The sequence below is a fragment of the Pseudochaenichthys georgianus genome, chromosome 11 (genome assembly GCF_902827115.2).
Source record: "Pseudochaenichthys georgianus chromosome 11, fPseGeo1.2, whole genome shotgun sequence".
Lineage (NCBI taxonomy): Eukaryota > Metazoa > Chordata > Actinopteri > Perciformes > Channichthyidae > Pseudochaenichthys > Pseudochaenichthys georgianus.
In genome coordinates this window covers 18540617-18563678 of record NC_047513.1, presented here as the reverse complement: position 1 = coordinate 18563678, position 23062 = coordinate 18540617, and the positions used below count along the sequence as shown (strand labels likewise).

At 41.6% G+C, this 23062-nt stretch overlaps 1 protein-coding gene across 1 annotated transcript in view; it reads left to right on the top strand.

Moving 5' to 3' along the window:
• The first annotated feature begins 647 nt into the window (after nt 1-647).
• pard6gb (par-6 family cell polarity regulator gamma b) overlaps nt 648-23062 on the top strand; it is a 30435-nt gene continuing 8020 nt past the window's right edge. Inside the window, exons 1-2 of the mRNA XM_034094446.1 lie at nt 648-979; nt 6103-6325. Of these exons, the coding sequence (XP_033950337.1) occupies nt 908-979; nt 6103-6325 (295 nt within the window). The 5' untranslated portion in view covers nt 648-907. The remainder of the gene's footprint in view (nt 980-6102; nt 6326-23062) is intronic.

Below are 23062 nucleotides of genomic sequence, written 5' to 3'. Positions count from 1 at the left end.
CATAATGACGACTTCACTTTTGGTACTTTAAGTATATTTTGATGCTAATACTTTTGTACTTTTACTTGAGTAACATTTTTGAATGCAGGACTTTTACTCGTAACAGAGTATTCCTACACTCTGGTACTTCTACTTTTGCTTAAGTACAAGGTCTGAGTACTCCTCCGACCTCTGTACATACAAATACTATGTGTTTTGTTAAAAGGATCATTAAACAGGATGGAACCACCTAATTTGTTTGTCTTATTCAATAACGTTTTTTTAGACAATGAGTGCAACATATATCTGTCATAATATTCTTAATGTATCTACTCTTAACTTTACATTAGACATCAAAGTGTGATGGGGAGAGTAAGAAAAGTCATTAAAACATATTTTGTTTTGGTGATATAATTAAGGCTATAGTTTAGCCAAATCATGTATTCTTCTTGAACCAATCAAAAGTTGTGTATAACATTTATCATGCATTATGATTTATAATTTCCCATGTATTGTATGGATATGAAATATGTTTTATTAATGTTATATTTAGTCCTCTCTTACGCAATAGTTAGGCTACTTCGAGCTCCTGGATGAGGAAGGCGGGGATTACGAGCAGCACGTGAATGCCTCATAGGATCCCATTTTTTAGGAGGGCTGATGTCATTTCAAAACTTAACTCGCAGTCCCAAGTCAACGCGGCGAGAAGCTCACCTCCTCTTCTGCCGTGAAGTCCTCTCTGAACTCTGACGGATCGCATTGAAAGGAAACTCCAGGAGGTGAAATAAATTAAAGAAGACACAAACTCCTCTACTGGAGACGAAGCGGGAGGATTATTAAAGCAGAACACCCCGGGACCAGAGCCCCTCTTTCTGCGGGCAAAGGCGGCTGAACTTTTAAAAAAAGAAAAAAACTGCAACCATAAAAAATGAATCGGAGCTTTAATAAGTCGCAACCTCTGCGGAATGCGGAATGTAACGCAGTAGAAGTGAAAAGCAAGGTGAGTGTTTGAGGTTATAGGCTCTAAATGTGAATATGTGGAGAAAATGAAGAGTTCACATGGTCGTCCCGCAACGGAGATTGGTTTAAATCGGACAAACTTTGTGCAACTAACACAGATTTTCTCATTTTCACTGAAAAATCTCTTTTCCAGCTCATGAACGAGCACCAGTTTCTGGATGTTTCTGTAATTTGCACTGATTATTGTCTCCTTACTTCCGAGCATGCAGATTGTGCTGATTTGGCTCCTTCCCTCTCTGTCACGTAGCTTATGGGGAAAAACTGGTTTGACATTGTTTCTTTCTCTTTAACAACAGCATTTGTTACAATGAGAAGGTGTTATCTGTTGAATCGGATGTTTTTGCAACATTAGTCGCTTTCACTGCGGGTTTTTGCCCTGCATACTTTCAGCCTCATTGTTTGGAGTAGTTTGAGAGAGGCTGACAGTGTAATAGCTGCATAAATTAAGCTAACCAACAAGTAAATGATCACAGCTATCTTACAATTTAGGTTTATGTAATATAGACCACCAATTACTATCAAATATGAGCACAGTTCAACTGAATTTGGACCATTTCCTTAGTCAAACACTAAAACTACAACAGTCCTTGGGTATATAGTTGATCAAGAGTTTGCATTCAGTCTAAAAACTGTATTTTATAATTGGTTACAGAATTGACAGCTTTATATCGAGCAACTGGGCAGTTAAAACCATCCCAAATAAACAAAAGTCACTAATCCTAACCACAAAGTGAACAAACAGTGAACACTTTTTAATTATGCCTCAAGGACTTCTTGTAACCAACATTTCTCTGTAAATTCCATTACGTGATAACAATCTACAGTGGCATTCATCTGATGTGTTTACACATACCAGCACACATAAGAGTATCAGCACATGTATGAAGGGTGAGCTCCTGAGTCACAGTTGACATGCCAGATTAAGATGGAGAAGTGACTCATTCAGTCCAGAGGTCTTTTCACTTTTGGCTTCCCAGTTTCAGAGGTGACCTGGGTAAAGACACTGATGGTGGCTGAGGAGAAGGGAAGGGCAGGTCTATTCCATGATGCTCAAATAACATCATGGAGGAGCTTTGTTTTTATTTTGAGGCAGGGTGGTTTGTGTTTGTTCCACAGAGAGGAGTGGTCACTTGTTTATAGGTGGGTCTGACACGCCAGAAGTTGCTTGTCTAGAAATGGGCAGGTTTCACAGCGTCATCACAGCTGACTCACTATCATACAACGTCACATGTTTCCCTTTTTGGATCAGATATCCCTATCATGTTATTTTGTTCTCTGGTTTTGTAACGCCTGAGTCACAGAGATCAGGACTTGAGCTCTAGATCTCTTAAAAAGTAAGCCAAGGAAGAAATCTACAGAAACTGTGACTTTACATTTAACTAGGAAACTTTAGAGCTTAAGAGTTTTAGGGCACAGCTTTCTCCATATAGCCTTACTTGACATTTTAGAAAAACGTATTTTGCAAATAGTAATCAATGTATTGCTCTGAAACTGTGAAAAACATACATACCAGCAACTCATGAGTCAAAAGAAAAGCAAGCACTGCATGCTTGTTTTTCTTTTGCTCTCTGTGGCGCATACATAAATCCTGCTTTGTATTATGAGCTGTACTTTATCACCTCTAATTCCATAATAAATAAAATAATATACATTTCATATGTTCTGCTTTGCTAGTAAAAAAGAGTCCTAAAAACTACATTCAAAGTTTAGTGTTCACATCGACTACTAGATTACCAAGGAGCAGTGGCGAACCATGTCTATCGCAACTGGACCTTCTGTAGACACACACACCCCCCGCCGCCGCCGCTACAAATCAATATATGATTTGTTGATCAAACTGTCAATCCAAACGTGCGCTCTCATTCAGTGCAACGGCCAGGGCATTCTATCAAGGATGTAGAATACCTTGGTTGAAGGATATTCTACCCACAGACCCAGAATACGATCTGATTGGTTGCTTTCTTTTCTAACACAAAACCACTGAAATGCGTAGTGCATGGTCCGACAAGGACAAACAAATCAACGTAACACTGTAATATTACAGATCAACAACACAGATACGATTCTCATTTATTCATTTTATATACATTTTATTTATATAATTAAATCGATTTTTTGTTTGTTTTATCTGAGTGTTCCAGGGTATTCTCTGAAAACCTTGAAGGCCACTGCCAAGGAGTGATATTGGTGTGTTTGTTGTCTGTTCAGTTGAGCGTGGTGCCGTTTATGTCCCGGTTCTCACTGGTTAGCGTTTGGTTTTCCCAGGGGAAACTGTCCCATTGATAAGCTGATCAGGATAACACTGGAGGTGTCTGGCTGCCTGTCATGGAGCCTCGACCAGGAGCTGGTTTCCCTCAGCTCTTATCAGAGTGCGAGATATTGGAAAGGGATGTTGGGGGTTGGGTGGGATATCCCCCTCTGCCCTTACTTTGATTCACCCAGATTTTCAAGTTATTTGTATTCTTCCAAAACATCATTAGCATATTGAAGTGTGAGGCTTGATCCACTCCAGGATAAATAGCAGCTGATGTTTAATTGCAATAACCTGTAGGTGTTTTCTCAGGTGACTCGTCGCTCTCTTGCGTAAGGTAATGGATAAAGAAGGAAAGACAGAAGTCAGTTATGTTCCACTTCTTCAGTGTGTCAGAGTTTAGCATTTTTTAGGCTTGTTTCAACCTGTTGACATCACTTCCAACTGATGGGCCGGGAAGACAGGTGATGTCACGTTTGTAGTGATGTATTCTTAGGTTTGGGGTTTGTGCCGAGGGCCTGTGGTTAATCATCCGTGTTCAGACTTGTTCATACCACAGGGCCGAGTTCTGTGAAAACAGATTGTTCAAACTTATCACGATGCAAAGGGAACATTCAGATTCAGAGCAACGACGGAGCTTACTGATATACAGAACTTTCATTATTATTAAGTCAAGTGTGACATGTTGAAGCCTGTCCGTTTTTGTTACTGTTCAGTCGTGAATGAGATTTACTTTCCTAAATGTTAAGCACATAAACCTCCTGAAGAAGGATAAACCTGTTTATCAACTTGTTGTGTCATCTTACAAAGAAGGTTGTTTTTATAAACTGGAATCCAAGTTACGCTTTCAAAGTGCAGCTTCATATGTTTTCCTTATAGAGCTGCAAGGATTCATAGATAAGATGTCAACTATTAAAATGCCAACATGATAATCTACTAATTAGTTTAACTAATTTTTTACCTCCTGAGAGCAAACTGAATATATTCACACGTCAAGATATTAATAGACGTTATCATAAGCTTTAAAAACACTGATGGACATTCCCACTATTTTCTGACCTTTTACCCACCAAACATCTCATCCAGAAAATCATCAACAGATTAATTGACTATATTAATAATTGGTGGTTGCAGCCTTGGTTCTTTGCCTTCAGTGAATCTGGCAGCACACCACACACCCGCCTGGCATCCCCCTAGTCACCTTACACGCCTCCTCTTAAATTCATATGTCACCTTCTAATTACAGAGCGGGTTAATGTATCCCCCACTCTTCTTCTTCACCTCCCAGTCAGTACACTGCCACTTCTGCTTCAGCCTCAGCGCTTTTTCTCCCTCCCTCCTGCTGCGACATGATCATCATCCCTGTTTCCCCCCCCTCGCTGTCAGCTTCCCTCCGCTGTGATCTGATGATTACAGTTACAAACGGCACCTTCGTCTACAAATTACCGCTGTGATCCAGACACCAGTGCTGCTGCAGTTGTGTGTTGTGGTTTTATGGGGCTTTTTGTGCCTCGGTTGTATCGCTGCTCCTCAAGTCCATTCTTGTCTGAGTCACATGATGACCCCACTGTGACCCTCAGCCGCGCTCTCATTGGTGATTCGTTGACGGGAAAGCTGTAGCACAATAGTTCCAAGTCTGCGCTCCTGTGGGAGGCGAGGCAGCCAGCCAGGGTCATTCATATATAGCGAGACAGCTTACTCATCCACCTGTATTGTTCTATTGTGCTGCAACCCTCTTCCCTTTTCCTGCTGTTTACATGCAGTGTGCAGTTGACATTTTGTTTTTGCAATGATGTGATCTCTAGGCAGAGTAACAACACAGAGTAAAGGAAAAGTTCCCATTTTGAGATTGATTGATTGAGATTGACATGAACCCACAGGTAGCAGACAGGCTGGAAACAGATAGCCAGACTTTATTTAAAGGTAACTTAAACACCTCTAACGCACACCAACTATCAGCTATTTTTTACCTTTTTTTTATTTAAAGGATGGGTGTTATACATTTAACAAAAAGGAACTACAACATGTCAGTGAGCTTCAGTGGATGTTGTCACTTTCGAACAGAGCCATGTGAGCAGTTTCCTTTGTTTTGCTAATTTAGGCTAGCCGGCTGCTGGCTGTTGCTTCACAATCACAGAAATTAGAGGGTGATCGACCTCCCCTCATAACTTTGAACAAAAAGGCAAACTATTCCTGTAAATATATGGCATTTGCTTTGTAAAAAAAATCCCTTTCTCTATTTCATAAAATCATTCTTTTACTATATTATTGTAGGCGTTTTAGACAACTTAGCCCATCTCGGCTTCAAATAAGAAAGAACGTAACGCACACGAATAATGTTGAAAGAAGAAAATAAGTGGATATCTCCATATGAATATCTTGTATTTAGAAAGTCATGTTGTCGAGGCCTGAGGTGCGAAACAACATCTGAATAAAAGAAATGTATAGCAGAGTAGTGTGCTAAATGTTTTCACCTCCGCTATAAAACCATTTATTTCTTAAAAGAGTCAGTCATTTTGAATTATTCTAAAATGTGATTTGCTGTGCCATAAATACTTTTGGCATGCTTTGTGTGAGTGTAATATGTAATTGTATCACTTTGGCTCTGTTGAAACCAGTTTTCCAAAGTTTTGCAGCAAATTCATTTTGTATTGTGCTTAAAAACTGTTTCCCTACCCTGTGTCATGTGTAAGGTCATGACCGCAGCTGAGTTCTGCGTACTTCCACCCTGTTCATTTATGTGTGCCAGTCAGATGTTTTAGATAAGTACATGAGCCAGGAAATCCCGGCTTCCTCTTCCTGTTTGGTGACGGTCCTGTCTAATGTCCTCTCTCTTTTGATCTTCCTTTCAGTATGGGGCAGAATTTCGCCGGTTTTCGGTGGACCGGATCAAGCCTGGCAAGTTCGAAGAGTTTTACAAGCTCATCCTGCACATTCACCGCATCGCCAATATGGAGGTGATGATCGGCTATGCTGACATCCACGGTGATTTGCTGCCCATCAACAACGACGACAACTTCTGCAAAGCGGTGTCAACGGCTCATCCACTGCTCAGGATCTTCATACAGAGACAAGGTAGGTTTTCTTTGAGGCAGCTTGGTTTCTTTGTGGCTCTTTTATATAATCAGTTGCACAGAAATCGTTTATAGAGACATGAAAAGGCTAGACTTTTTCTCCAACATTGTGTCATGTTTAAATACACATTTCATGTATTCGTTTTGAATCATCCTTGAACTGGTAAACCTATAAAACAATAATCTATTGCAATGGGCCACAATTATTGTGCTGACTCGAATCAAATTTCCCCACAGAATATTTCATCCTCCAATGATGCCTCTCCTCCCACTTTGGGAACTCAAGGCCTTTTTGTTTACTTCATGCAAGGCTTTCTGTGTGTGTGTTTTGAGTTTCCTGCCCTCTTATTGGCTGGATCTTTCTCAGTCTGTATCTGTCTGCCTGGCTAAGTCCTCTGTCTTATCCAGAGGAAGGGCTTGCAGGCAGATGAACGCACACACGCACACACAGGCCGGTGCCTTGGCAGCCCCATTGAAATCAGGTCATTGAGCAAAGCCTGTATCCCAGCATACCAGACATTACTGACAGACAAAAGATCTAGAGAGGGAGAGAGAGCGAGAGAGAGAGAGGGAGAGAGAGGGAGAGAGAGAGAGGGAGAGAGAGGGAGAGAGAGAGACCACGGTACCCTGAATGGGAACCAGTCCTACTCTTTCTATCTCCCTCTCATTGATCCCAAGTCTGAAGTGGGCCTTGACTGCCTGCCAGCCATCCAGTGAGCATACAAATGAATCCATCACCATTCACATCTATTCATACCTCAATCCTTCATGGAATGTCCCTCCCTCCGTTGTGTAATGAACATGTACACTCCAGGGTATTGTTTTAATTGTCGTCCCGTGATTCAAATACAAAAGCTAGCCACCGTGCAGATTTCCAACAACTAATAGGGTTCGGGTCTTTAAGAGGCCCCACCAGACTCCTCTATTGTGTGATTCACTATCTTTACAACTCATACTGTATGGCTGCAGCTGAATTAAGTCATTGTAAAGTAGAGATTTCAAATGTAAAAATTAGAGTTTGATTGTGAATTGACTAACTTTTTATAATCTCAACTGATTCATAAATGTAATGTTTGCAAACTATCCATTTTTGCATGATTTTATAATATTATGGCGTCATTTTAAATGATGTCTTGAGACCCCAAGTGTCTTTGCCCCTTTCACACCAGCGCCTTTTCAGCTCCGGCTCGGAGCTGGAGCCTGAAAAGCGCCGGGTTTTCCAGTTCACACCGCAGCGGCGCCGGCTCTTAGCTCCGGAATCCGCTTCATTTCCAGCTCCAAAAAATTGTCGGTCCAGAGGCAAGAGCTTTGGAGCTAAGAGGCGACGTCGCTTACGTCTCTCTTACGTCGAGGCGTGCAGGAAACTAAACCCACCTCCCCTGAACACTGTTATGCCTGCCTACAAGCAGTAGTGCCTATAAACACACTTTATAAAGTCAGGCAACACTAACCAGGCTTCGTGTGATTCTGTTTATTTGTGCCTTACTTTGACCATCCGTTCACTGTTATCGATCATTGTGGAGAGAGGCAGTTGTTTTGTATTATTGCAGCTATCGGATGCAAGTAGTCAGTTTAGCTTCGGTTGCTATGCTAACATCACCCGTTTTATACCAGAGAAACTTTCATAACAGCGTTGTGATACCAAACAGTGTCAATGCAGACGGACACACATTCACTTAGGCTAAGGGGAACTGGGGATATGCATCAGCTGCTTGTGTGAGTCGGACAGTGAATACTTTAGAGCGGCCGCTGCAGTGTGAGCTAACCGGGAGCTAACGGGAGAATACACTCCCGTGGAAGAGCAGCACTGCAGCGGTCGGTAAATGCTGCAGAAACACATTAATAAACAATGAACCACGGCACTCTGGAGAAAAGTATAAGGTTGGAGAAGTCATTATTCAATTTATTCTGGCTTCGTGTGATTAAAAGCAACACGATCATCGACCCGACGCAGTTGTTGTTGTTGTTGTGAGCGCCGTAATGGCTTCCGTTGGGGAGCAAATCAGCGATGTAAACGGTGACGTCATGACGCAGCAGGGGCAGCTCTGGGGCGCCAGTGGGCGGTGTGCACAGAGCGGGAGCTGAAAAGGGAAACCGGAGCTGAACCAGAAAAGCTCCCGCTCGGAGCTAGAAACTGAAAAGCGCTGGTGTGAAAGCCGCATCAGTGGTTCATACGCAGAGATGCAAGCATTCTGACACTTGTGTTTGCTATGGGATTTCAACCAATTGCATCTTAATCGGCGGTGTCTCTTCCCATGAGATTATTGTGTACCGAGCAAATGCCATAAAGCATATTGGAGCTGACCCTTGTTGAAGAACGAAGCTCTTACGCTGTAGTTTTGTTGTGTTGTTGTGGTGTAAACATGACCTGGTGATGTGGTGCAGGGGAATGTGCACTGTTGTGACTGATGCTGCTGCAGTGGTCTGAGCATCTTAAGCCTCACTGCAGTCTATTGTTAGTCGCCAGACAAAGAGGCGTATGTTTTACTGTGAGTACCTCATGTCTCAGAAGAGCTGCCCTGCACCCAGTATGTTACATGCACGAGAAAGTGTGTGTGTGAGATAGTGACTGTATCAGTCAGTACCAGCCTGTTAGCACAGGTCAGTGGTGTCATCGTGCATCTCCTCTGTCCCGGTCAGCAGACCACCCCAGATGAAAGAAAACTATGACTCACACTTAGTCAAAGAAAGGACATTTTGTGTAGTAACTTAAACTGGACTGGTCTTTCACATGCATGTGAGAGGGAAAACAACATTTAATTAGGCTGCTCCCAGACAGCTAAGCCACAAAGTGTATATGTGTCTCTTTATGTCCTTTTTTGAAAGGCAAAACATATTCTTATTTTCCTTTTTGAAAAGTTGTTACAATGTGTACAACATACTTTGTTTTTCTTTTATAATCATTTTCCACATGGGTACACTGTCCAATAAAGAATTTATATGGCATCCATAGAAGTAAAAAATGAAACACAATGAGAGCAAAGGGAAGGGAAGTATAAGAGAGGTGGGGGCCCCAAAAAGGAAGTGTAGGAGAAAGTTAAAAGGAAGAGAGTAAATGCAAATGGAAATAAATGACTAAACTTTGTATTTAACTTCTTAAGTTAGACCGTCCTCGTTATGCTGTCAACAGACACGTTGCAGTGACTGGCCGTGTGTGTACATTTGTCCATGTAACAATAGCTTTCAACGTGTGTGGGTCCCTTTTATCTACCTGACACCCTCCTTCTGGGCTTAGATGGCCATTGTTGCTGGGATCACTTGAGCATGTGCAGCAGTCGTGTGGCGACACAGCAACAATCCTGCTGATAATACCTGTCAGTCCCCGAGGGCAGTGATGGACACTTGTTTAAAAATGAGTTCACCTACAGAACAGAAGCTAACACTTTGTGGTTTAGTCTCAACAATACACAATAGCCTTTGAGTGTAGATATAGTTGGAGGGCAGGTTACCGCATTCAAACCAGGAAGTTCAATGTTACTGCAACAATGCCTCTGAATGTTTTTGAGTAACTTGTCGTTGTTATTAAAAAATCCAATGTAGGTCCTTGTTTCTCAATTACCCATATAGTATTTTTTCCATTTGTCAAAGAGCGAAACCCTCTTAAGAGATGATCCTTTTTAAAGGAGTACTATTTGCACCTACATTGTAACAAGTATTGTATTTTCATCAAGGCAAAACTATTGGTATGTATATTGAGCTGTTTTCAATTTGGATATATCACCTTGTACTTTATTAAAACCCAAATTGATGAATTGTTGCAAAACCGATGTATCCTTACATTTGGTTTTGGTTTGGTTGGTCACTTTAGAAAGGAGCCGTTCTTAAAAATTGTTAATCTAATAAGTAAAAAGGCAGTCTGTATGTTATGTAATGATGACATATAAAAGTAGATTATTACCAGTAGCATAGTAAAAGATCAAATCGATTCTATTGTTGCATTGTTTTACTGAACTGCTTTTATTTCAAGCTCTACAGAAGGTTATCTGGGGAGCCAGCAATGTCAAAACCTGCAGTGAAAAATACTAGTTTGTAGACAGATGGGGGAGGGGAGTCACTTCACAGAGGGAAGTTTTGTACTGGGACACTTCTACATTTCTCATGCAGGCACAATCAGTATGGGGGGGGAGGGGACGAGCAACTGATGGGAAGAAATGGGACGCATCAAAATATTTGTGAGCAAAGAGGAGCGAGCTGTGGAGGTGGACTCCGTGTCCAGTGTGATTGCAGTGGCTCAGTCATGTGTGCCCAACTGATGATGGATGTTAGATCGGGGTCACATGGACAGTTATGCAGTTGAAAGAGTTTATACATGTTTTTACAGAATACAATATAGGATATTCTTCCTCCAGTGCCCTCATGTTGACTCTGTAGATTTCTGGTTCTAAGAGATTGGTTCTTCTGACACATTGTCATCAGTCAAGTTGAATTTACTCTGCTTGGTAGTCTGATATTTTGTCACGGGTTTATGGTATCTTTATCGAGGGAAAGTAGTGGAAGTACTAACTGTTCATTCATATTCTGCGTCCTATGCAAAGTGATGCAAATTAGGATGTAGATAAGAGAGAGGGAACACTGCCTGCTTATTTATACGAGGCAAAGATAACTTGGTACAGGAAACTGACCCCAGAGCTCATGACTTTCCACATTTTACCAACATCTTTTACTGTTTATAGATTAAAAACAGGACGTTTATGGTCCATAACACTAAAAAAACATTAGACAGATTATGTCTTATCTATTCCCACCAATCTAGTGTTGAAGTAGAGTATGACCTGTGAATGTAGGTTGTGTACTTGATGCTTTTGTAGCTGGCAGCCTTTGACATGGCTTCTATTTTTCCACACAGTAATTGTAATGATAGTCCTTGGAGAGCAGGTAGGGTTTAAATAAGGATATGTGCATTAAGGTCAATTTGAATTGTATCTGTAATTGCACTAATGGTTGTCAAAAACGACTTGATCCTATCAAAACGCAGGTCTGTTTTTGAAAGCTCAATTTTAGTAGGGGAATGGAGTTGTTTTTGTAGACAGTGCCAGTGGCCTGCACACAGACTAAACTTAAACAAAGAGAAAATACCCCTGTTTGGCAAAAGGCTAACACTTTAAATAAACAGAGCAGGCGATGTAGGCCAAGGTCGAGTGTGTGACTTCATATCTTTCATGCTGTGCAGCGTTACAGCTCAATCAGACTGCTCTGCACATCTGTGAAAACTAAAGGGCCAGATATCAACATCAGCCAATCTAAAGAGAGATGTGGCACCCAAGCACAATTTAAAAACAAAAAAACAACATAGTGATAAAACAACAGCTTTCCCAGTTAATGCTGACTCCGAGGCCAGTGCTGTTTCTCAACAACTTGGACAGCACAGTTGCATGGAGATCAAAGAAAGGCTAGTATTATTTCTACGGCTGCCCTGACTGTCTGCACTCTGCTGACTTCCCACACTTGGCTCTTTTTCTTTTTGTGTGTTATTACCAGAACAAAGTCTTGTAGGCAGTGAATAGAAAGGTGTCATTTGCCATAAACTATTGAGGGAATACACGATGAAAACTGTATGCAGCATGTTGAAATTGGTTAAGCGACATAGTTTGTATTAGTCACCATCCTGAGAAGAAAACTATAGTTTTTATTTCTACCAAGGACAGGAAAACATGCACAATAACAACAATTGGTGGCAAAAGGGTTTTCAAATTAATCACAGAAAAATCTGAATTATCAAATAAGTAATTATGGAAAATATTCTGGTTTATTAGGTGTAAATAGATACGGTGATTAGCTTTACTTTAACCATATCTGACCCGACCTTTTCAACTGTGGAGTCTCACTATGAACAGCAGCTTTGGTCAAGCATCAGCTAAACTCAACACATTTCAATATTTTAGCAGCTTTGCATCGAATGTGCTCGTTATAACACAAGGCAGAATACAGGGGAAACAGAAACTCTGCTACCATAGCCAAAGTCCAATTCCCTGAAATGACTGCAGTCCAAGTGTTAAAAAAGAGAGGATGTTTGTTTTGTTGGTTTATGGTTTTGCTTAATTGTTACGACTACTTTCCTCTAATAAAAGAATAAGATTAGAGGCAGACATATCATTCTTTAAATTCTCATTTTGCTAATAGGGTCAGTTTCATTAACAATACCGATCCAGTATATTGGATTAAAGGATCTATAATTCTTATTACATAATGATGAACCTATAAATGTGTGTGTGTGTGTGTGTGTGTGTGTGTGTGTGTGTGTGTGTGTGTGTGTGTGTGTGTGTGTGTGTGTGTGTGTGTGTGTGTGTGTGTGTGTGTGTGTGTGTGTGTGTGTGTGTGTGTGTGTGTGTGTGTGTGTGTGTGTGTGTGTGTGTGTGTGTGTGTGTGTGTGTGTGTGTGTGTGTGTGTGTGTGTGTGTGTGTGTGTGTGTGTGTGTGTGTGTGTGTGTGTGTGTGTGTGTGTGTGTGTGTGTGTGTGTGTGTGTGTGTGTGTGTGTGTGTGTGTGTGTGTGTGTGTGTGTGTGTGTGGCCCCACAGCATTTGATCTGTGGATCCACCTCAGTAATTAGCGTTGTCTCTTTATCCCAGTCCAAACTCACAAAGATGATTTAGTCTGGATTATAATTGATCTCTTGTTACATGTAGATGATTCAGAATGTATTCATGCCAAAATGCAGATTTGTTTCTATGTTGTGCTCTTTTCTCACTTGTTTTTCTGTGTACTGTTCATTAGACAATAAACTTGCATAACAGCCACACAACCAAATACCATGACAGGCAGAAAGCATCCTTTTCCTCATTCCAGCAGATCTAAGTTGGTCATGTAAAGTCACTGCCTTGTGGCATTGCCTCGGTATGCTTTTGTGTTACCAGAACATCAGAGCCATTGAGCGTGAGTCTGCGTGTGTCCTGTTGTGCCGGGGCTGCCACTATCTCTAGTCTTTGTGCTTCGTACCAGAGAGCGGCCTCAGGCTGCAACGAAGGAACTGGTAGAGTGAAAGCAAAACAGGCCATACTCACTGCCTACTGCCCCTTAAGGACAAGAAAACAACAGCTGTCAGTTATAGCTCATCTTTCCTTTTTCACTATTTCTGGGCTTTTTGTTCTTTTTTTCATCTCCATCATGCTATGTAAAAACGTGCAATTCCTGTCAAGATAGGACGCCATTACAACAGTTCAACATATCCGTCTGATAATGTTTGTTGAATATCTAAAATGTTGTTTTAGGTGGCTGCTTAGACCAATCTTCATTCTTCTCACATTAGAGCTCAGACATGGCTCAATGTTCTAGAGCAGAGGGGGAGAAAACCGCTGCAGACAGTGGGGAGTCAGTCTGACAGTAAGATAGACGGACGGGCAGGGAGTATGAAGAAAGGAGGGAGGACAGGGCAGGTTGTGTCCACCTCCATCCTGTGGTCTGGCTGTTATCTATGTGTTGCAATCTTGGCCAACAGAAATCAGGAATATTCTGGAAAAGAGGGGAAACCCATGTAATGTAGGCGTAGATTACATTACATGTCATTTGTTAGACGCTTTTATCCACAGCGACTTACATACTCAATACTGTGGACAATCCCCACAGGAGCAATTTGGGGACTCAAACTTTCTATCCCCTGATTCGAAGTCCAGCACACTATCCACTGAGCCACATCCTCCCAGCCTGCCACAAGCAATGTTATGTATGGAGACAAAACACCAAAAACACCTTTTTTCAGAGATTTTTTCAGAGCTTTGTGTAAGCTTTAAACAAATACTTTGACACATCTGGGTCACATTCAGAGGGCAGCAGCATGGGAAAATGCACTGCTTTTGAAATGCTTCATTTAAGGCAAGTGAGGGGTTCAAGGCGTCGTCAGTGTCGGAAATCTTCCCTAGCTTTTTGCCAGTATGTGTGTGTGTGTCACAGTGCATCTCTGTGCCATACCAAATAAATCTCCGTCTCTCTGCTGGGAAAATGCTCAGTGCCGTAAAACCTGTTAGGTAGTGTGTGTGGGCTTCTCAATAAAACCTGTGTGTGGCCTTTTCTCTGCATGTCTTCAGACAATGCCAGCTATAGTTAGAGTGTGATGGAGATGCCTGGTGCCTGCCAGGAGCCGGACAGGGAAGCAACAGCCACACTCGATGGGGAGCTGCCTCTCTTTGTGCCTCTGACTGTAAAGCCACTGCAGACCAGCTTGGATGATGCTGTGAATCATGTCAGCTGACACAATAAGGGGCAAGCGTAAATCCACACCCGTACTTAACATGCAGCGAGACACGGGCATGTCCACACACTCAAGAACACAATTAATTTGAGTAATTTCATATTAATTGCACCAGTAATTTGCGCTTATATCAAAGCAGAAAATGCACACATAATTGCTTTCGGACCACACGTGTTCGTATGCATCACAGCTGACGCACATCTTCAACCCTTCTCTCTGTTGTTGAGGCGTGGGAGAGGACTCCTGTGTTTTAATTAAACTTGTAAGGGCTGTTGTGTTTGGCAGAACTATATTGGTGTTTGTGTTTCCTAAGTCCCTGCTTTCATTTGGTTTACGACCCTGCTTTGAACTGCGTCCCCACTCCCCCACAATGAAGTTTCCAGACATTGTGGGGCAGCAGTGTCTGTGTAGGGACACTCCTTCCATCAACTGTTGGCCACGTCTAAAAAGCATTTCATGGATTTATTTGGACTATTTACTAACCTAGAGTCAACAATATTTCCTTTTTGGTTTTGCATGTTCATGAACTGTTTGGAAAATTGTTGAATACAAAAAAGGCTCAAATGTTTGACATCTACATTTTCTGAAGGATGCAGTCTATTTGCAGCTTTAAATGTACAAACAAAGCTTCTCTCAATTCAGAAATGCTTTCACACCTCGATAGAGTCTCTGTTATGACTACTATGATTCTCAGAAACTCAGTGGCTCGGTTGACGTTGGTCTAATGCTGCATCTACAGATAGCGCCTTTTGGAAATGGTATGCTGCATGCGATGAATATAGCTGGTCCTTCAGGGACAAACAAACAACTTCCTAAGCCACCAACACCAGGCCACTCCTCGGCAGCATGAACCTTCAAAGAGAGAAAAACAAGCTGGAAATACCTCCATGCCTTTATTTCTTCCTCTTGGTTTATGGCTTGAAAGTGGAATGAGATCCTGTGTCATGTGACTGAAGGGAATCTCCCCTGTCTTTATGCAAATAACCAGTTATTCAAACACATCTGTTTCCTTATACAATGAGATTTTTACTTAATATGGAGATGGAAGTACTATGGGTTTTTACATTGTGTTTCTAATAATAGCAATTTACCAAGAAAAGCGGGATCGGAGAATTATATGTATCTGACCAACAGTAGAGATTGATACTCTCGTTAGCCTACTGTAGCTTAGCTTTGAAACAGTTAATTGCTAGCTTGGTTTGTTTGTTTTTGTACATTAAACTAACATATTAATACAGTATTTTAGCTTAAAAGATGCTCGTCTGTGGATTTTGTTACATGAAGAATAGGCTAGCTGTTTTCCCCCCGTTTCAAATGTTAATGCTAAATTAAGCTATAGCTGTTCCTTTGCGCTAGCTTCATAATTGTATCTGAGTAGTATACATGTTGTCATCTAACTCGAGAAAGAAAATAAGCATGTGTATGTTGGAACATTTTACATATTTTAATTTAAAAGCAAATCTTTATTTTTTTAATTTCTTAGATTTGGTGGAAGTGTGTGTGTGTTTACACAGGTAAGTGATGTATATCAATGTGGATTACCCCTAAAACAGGAAATGGACAATAGAGTGGTTGGATAGCAGTATGCAGTGGAAAATTCCCAGGACACGTTTAGAGCCATGGTATGAGCAAAATGAGGGAAGAGTTTGAAGGTTTGGGGTTAGAGGGAAAAGAGAATTTGGGCGCTGGGTGGATGTCAGTGGGTTTTGGAGGGAGGAGTTGCTGGTTTTGAGCAGAGATGTCTCGCTGCGAGACTGCTCACTGCAGTTCCTCCTTAATTATAGCTCTGCCACTGGAGGACAAGGCCAGGCTTGCTCTTTGTGTGTAGTACTGAGAAACTCACACATATTCACACATACAAATATAACAGACTCAAGTGCATGCTTGAGCAAAGGATTTGTGTCCTTTGAGGAAATCCAAGTTTGTCTCCCATTATCAAAGCATGTAGGTTGGTTGAGAAGAGTGTGATTGCGACTGACGCACTTATCATATCTAATCTTGTGTAATCTTTCACAAATTACCCACTAAATCCGAGTTTTTTTTTCTTGAACTGGGATACAGTTTGACATCTTGTAACAACTTTTGGACCCGTTTCATTGGTGAATTATTATTATTGGAAGTTAATCTTTCAGAATCTTTTTACGCTTTTCGTTCCAATCGTTGTTATCATCTTATTAAAAGAGCTACAGCTAGTTTAGTTACTAGCCTGAAAGACAACATAAGGCTCTCTTATCTAAGCAAGCCGAGCCATTCGAAAAACACGATGGCTAGCACAACAGCAACCTCTGCAAAGGGTTATTTTGGGCGTCCATAATTACAAAGGAGGGCCTGAGTTTGCTTCTCGACAACTCACCCGCAGCAAACATGCGCACCACTGACAACGTTGGTGTGTGTGGTGCTGACTCACATGGCCGCTATAAGTCCTGTACACTCCCAACACATACACATTTCATCCCTTGAAACCAATCAGATGTGCTTGATCGGGTAGCATGTGATGTTATTTATTTTCACCGTTTGATGACCCTGGTCAGAGGTTCACAGTCCTGCAGGCAAAAACGTCCAGAAGTAAATCTACTCAACATGAAAGCCTGTGCAAACATGGCTGTATGGGCTGAGTTAAAGTGCACAGTATGGACATTTGGCCTGTGGACACTAGTGTATGTCTGAGTTGAGGTCTGTGTTGTTGTTTTTGTTTTTTGTGTTTTTGTTTTTAGTTTTTGGTCATGGGGACCTTTTCGATTCCCAGTTTTCTCTAAACTTGGGCAGGGTAAAAAAAATTGTGTGTAACATTCACAAACATGATTGCATGCAATGCTGCATTTCCATGCTAACCATGCCTTTAAATGCTTAAAAAGGCATGCATTTGTTTTAAATGACTGTTTTTTTTCTTGAAATAGTCTGATCCGATCTGCTGAAAGGGAGTTGACTGTTTCTCTAGGGATGTTTACTCCTCTGGTATCCCCTTGTAGCCATGCTACACTGACAAAATAAGAAGCCTTTTTGTTGTTGTTGTGTTTTAAAGAAATTAGGTTTGTGTTTTAGAGTTAGAGCTTGTGCACTAGTGCAACTGTATTTGGTCTGGGTGGGTGCTCAAGGAATTAAAGGAACAATTATATCTGGCTAAAAGACTGAGTATAGCCATATATAGGTCATGAGGCTAAAACAAAGAGACAAGCTGTCATGCCCCCTCACCAGACTGGCAATTGTTCGGCCATTGCACACACTGGAGTGATTTGATTGGCTAGAATGGAGCCAGAAGTATTTATGATTGGCTATAACAAATCACCAGAGCCAAAAGAAGCTATTGAAACCTCATATGACATCAAAGCAAATCACTAAGAGGATCTAAAGCACGCGTCTTGTCTATGGTTTGTTCATTTGGTTATTGATTCGGCAATTATCTTTTGTTCACTGGATATTGGGTAGGGATGTTTTGCTTTTGTCTCTTAGAATCAGAATACGGATGCAAACAAGTGCAGTGCTTACCCATTCAACTATTTCATACACTTGATTGTTACATATTTGATGGTAAAGGGTTAACTCAACAATTTGATAACTAAAATTGGGCAAAATGGTTTGCTCCTAATAGTTTATAAGAATTTGTTCCGACAAAATCCAGTTAAGAGTCTTTAAGGTGGAACAAAAAAGTAAAGTGATGCACTCTGTTGCATATCTTTTTAGTCACTTTGGACTTTTCTGCTTTGTTTGACAATGAGCCCATTTTGGATGACTATATCATGGAGCACTCAGCCTGCAAATATTCAACTTCAATGAACTTTCACAAACTAAGATTGAACCCAAAGCCTAGCTCTTTTCAAAAGTGTACCATCTTATGAGCTCCTAAACTGACTCATCGATGTCTGGCAGCAATAGACGGACTCACCGTGAGAAGATGCTGCCCCCTCTCCCACCCACCCTCCCCCCTTTCTGCAGACATGTGGGCCACGCGTTGGTGGTTGAATCAGGCCAACTCAGCAGTTCAGGGTGGGAGAGGAAGGAACTGAATGGAGGAGGGGAGGAATGAGCCCTGACTCTTGTCCTGATATGAATTGTGTCCCAGAGAGGGGCCAAAACAATGGACACTGACAGCTCATGTGGAAATACTCCCACAGACTGGTTGAAGTTAAATAAAATGGAGTCAGTGGAGCAAAGCATGGAGCAGGAAGAAACAAGGATATGTGTCACCACACACAGGAAGTGTTCTGTTATGCCTTGTGGTTGTGTAAGAGAGGTTGTTGGTGTTTCAGGTGCAGGGGAGTATGGGAGGCCTGTCCAAGCTTGCAGTGCATTTACCCAATCAGAGCCGGGGAACGGGGGCCTCACCTGGAGGCCAGGAAGGGGCTTTTCATTGAACCATGTTCAGGACTGAATAAAGGTCAATGGGTGTTTGCGTTAATGGCAGAGTCAACCACATACCAGTGGTAAGCTTATGCTGAATCCCCTTCAAAGGGTTAACAATGGTTCAACAACAAAAGTGGACAATAAGTCCATATTCAGCCAATACTATTATAGTGATTTGTTGCAGCAAAAAAAGCTTCTTCATAGAAAGGTGTATTTGTCTACTTAGATAAGGATACAAACAAAATGATGTCATTCAGCTTTGGAGACATCATTTTCTCTGGCCACTTATAAGTCGAGTAGCACTGTGATGGATTATTTGTCTTGCCCACAGTGTGAATGAGTTGAATGTCTCTAGGGGCGGCTTCATAACAGAGGATCACTTTTCTTGTGAGTTGATGTAAGATCTTCTCAGCAAGACGTCTTCTGTGAGACAGAGGACCTCGCACTTTCTCAGTTTCTCAATTTCCCTCAAGGCCGCAGTTTCCTACAAATAAAATGCAGCTCGAGGCAGTATGATGGAATTCCACTCTTTCCACCTGTTTACAGAAGGAAATTAGTCAATTTTCGAGTATACATGTGTTTTTACTTCTTGGTTGTCTCATTTCCTTACCTGTATTCTTACATGTCACATCCTCGAGTGTTTCGATGTCTACACTTAATGTGTTTGAGACCGTGCAAGAGCCAGACAGACCATAATCCTCATAGTCTGCTTGTTGTGTGTCACCTGTAGCCGATAAAGATTAGACTTGAACTCAGGTCGGCGCCAAAGGCTGGAGGAGGGTGAAGGTGGAGGGTACAGGCGTGGACAGTAGTAGAGATCTTTATGAGTTTATATGTGGTTTTGAAGTACTGAGATCTGACCTGGGTCTCATTAGCTTTGACGTCAAGGAGTTTTGTTGTATTGTTCAGTTTGTGTTTCAGCAGGATTACAAGAAACTACAGGTTTGATCTCTTAGATTTGGTGGAAGTGTGTGTAGCATGGGTCAACGAGTGGGTCATTGAATGTTGGAGCAGATGCAATCATTTCAGAGCCCAGAAGGCCTGTTGCCATTAGTACACATGGATTGTTGAGGTACAGAATCCAGACACAAAAAGTCAACCTATGTCTCCTTTTTAAGTGTATAACATGTTGAAATTACTTGGTATTTAGCCAGATCAGATCCTATATTTGGCTTCCAAAAATTCCAATGTTAGCTAAATACACCATCAAGGATATGTAATTCTAAGCCTCAGTGATTTAGTCCAATTCAGTTGGTTTAAACGTTAGAGGAAGTGTTTCAGTCCACACACTCCTTTACTGCAACCACTGCATTCTCTCATGTGGGTTTATTGTTTTTAGCTCTCGCTGCCACATTTCATGGCAATTTACAAAACATGTTTGCCCCTATTTTATTACCATGAACAATTTTAACACATGCTGGTGACGTTTATTCATATTCTTAACTATAAAACGTAACAAGCAATTGCAAATGAACCATATTCCCTTTTTCCCCACTCCTGATGAAGTGAGCCTGCATGGATAATACTCACAAAGGACTCATAAACATGGTTTTCTTCATTAGAAAATGTAAAGCAAATGCAATTGAGAGAAAAAAAGGTCTTAGGTTTTCTCATATTGTAGAGTCATTCAGATTTGTCCCTCTCACACACACACTCATGTGGACTCTCACACAAACAGAAGGCCAGACAGGTGGCAAGGACACAAGTCTGCTGTTGAATCTTGTGTCAGCAGAGCACTGCCAAAATATATTTCCCCCCGATCCCTTCTTAGCCAAAAATGCTTGTAAAATATATTATTTGTAACATGATTATAGGAGTGTGTTTTTAATGTCGTCTTTGTTCTCTTTGAAATTAAAACGTTGTCCATTGCTTATATCCCAGTCGATCTTTTCTAGAGTAAAAAGTCTTAAGATTTCCATTAAGTTTAGCTTTCCACACTGACATGTATTATTTATACCTTCACATGAGTTAGTAAGCAGTGAAGGCTCGGCGGGTACCTGTGGGCCAGATGGTGGTGGAGACTTTGTGGAGCTAAAATCAACAGCATGTGTTTTCTTGGTTGGAAGCATGCAGATGATCAGCAGATTAAAACCAGAAGCAGTAGTTGGTTACAGAGAAAGTGAAAGAGGAGGGAGGAAAGTTAGTGAAACCCAACAGCACTTTTTTCTCTAAAGGGGGGCAACACTTGATGGAGTGGAGATTGTTCCTTTTTGAAAGGTTGGAGGAATGCAAGACCTGTCTACTTCATCGCTCTCCTCTTCCTCCTTCTTTGATGTTCCTCCCTCCCCTCCTCTGCTACACATCACCCCCCCTCCCACACACACATACACACACAGGTTAATCTCCTTATGTACGCACACGCACTCTCACACTCTCCTCTCTTAAAATACCTTCTTGGTCTTAACCTCTGTTCCTTGTGATTTGGCCCCACATTTGCGTGTGTGTGTGTGTGCGTGTGTGTGATGGGGGTGGGTGATACCTGCAGCGAATCTCAAACCTGTGACTCCCTCCCCACCCCACCCCACCCAACCACACAGGCCGAGCCAGAGCGGAGCAGACAAGGCAGCTCCATTTAACGTGTCCCAGATGTGCAGCCCGGCCTCTGTGTGCTGCGGTAGTGAAATGAGTGCAGAGAGTGAAGGAATGGAGGGGGTGCGTGCAAAGTGCTACCCAGCATATATATGCATGCTGAAGTCGTAGAGCTTTGTTTCTTTGCTTTTATCGGGACGAAAAGTCCTGTTTCACCTTATTCTCTTGCAAACAGTTTGGCCTTACTTTCACCTGACTGTTGATTGTTTTATCTAATCCTCCTTTTTTTGTGGTTATTTTATCTGCAGAAAGCATCAAGCAATCGACATGCACATTCAGATGAGTGTGGGTCTGTGCAGTCTGTTAATGAGTTAACATGATAGTCCAGATGCAAAGCTCTTTTTTCTACCATCTCTTTTTGGATAGAGCATATTTAAGGAGTTTGCATAAAAGTGATACAACTCATGCTTGTGTGTATTCAAGAGATAGTAGTACTACCCCAATGTGACCATATACTTATACATAAGAGTCCTGCATTCAAAAATATATTAAAGTTGAATAACGTTACTAAAATAAAGTAGGCAGTTACTAATGATGAGTAGTAATGATGCAGAATGGCTTAGTTTGACATATTTTTGTTTTATTTCACGGTTACATTATAATTAAAGCATTTACTTGAACTGTAACAGCCAATGAAGAAGGAACTAGCAAATAAATACTCAAGTACAACACAAGGACCCTCAACATTAAATGTATTTCAATGATGTTCTTCCACTGCCTGTGTGTTCATTCTTTACTATGACTTAGCGTAACACAGCATGCATAAGATCACTTAAAACTTCCAGTAAGTTCAGGGCAGCTGTCCATAATAACCACGTACGTTTATCAAGCTTCTCCAAATTCCATCCAGGCCCTGCCTCAACCACCCCTGCAAGAATGTGAAATATGTTTTCATGTTATAAAAAAAAGTTCTTCTTCATTCTGTCTGGAATCTTTTTCCATGTTAGTGTTAGCTGAACGTCTTGGCAGCTTCAGCCCCTAAACACACAGATAGACTTCCCGGCCGTCTCCAACGGGGGGAGAGAAGAAATGTCCAAGAATACTGATTGTTTTGGTTCATTCCTCACAGTTATATGTGTCTGTCTCATTGGAAATGGCTCCATGTGCGCTTTATACTGACAAACATGGGAACTTGACCTGGAAACTCAAAAGTTAGAGGCGACATGCCCGTTTTAGTATCATCTGCATCTCATTTGAATGGTAATGGAATGCACTGGAGTGTCATGAAAAGCAGTTTTTCTGAACCCACGCTATCAGGAGAAGAAAAGCACTCTGTATTTCATTAAATCAATCTTTTCTATTGCAAACAAAAAAATGCAAATGTGGATGTAAGTGGGGGGTGTTTCAGTGGACAAACAAGCATACTCGACTCAATTGTACTAGGCTGACTCGTTTTGGCTTTGCTCTGTCATGTGCTGTTTCATCCCGTTCTACTTTATGCCACTTCCTGGTGGTTTAAAAAAGGGAGGAGCTTCCATCTGTGTGTGCGTGTGTGTGTGTCCGTCTGTCCGTGGGCCCCAGGACTGAAGCCCACTGCCACAGCATCCAGTGACCTAATGCAAAAGGCAGCAGGGTCTAGCACTATTCACCAGTCTCTCTGTGTGCCTTGTCTCCCCCCCCTCTCCA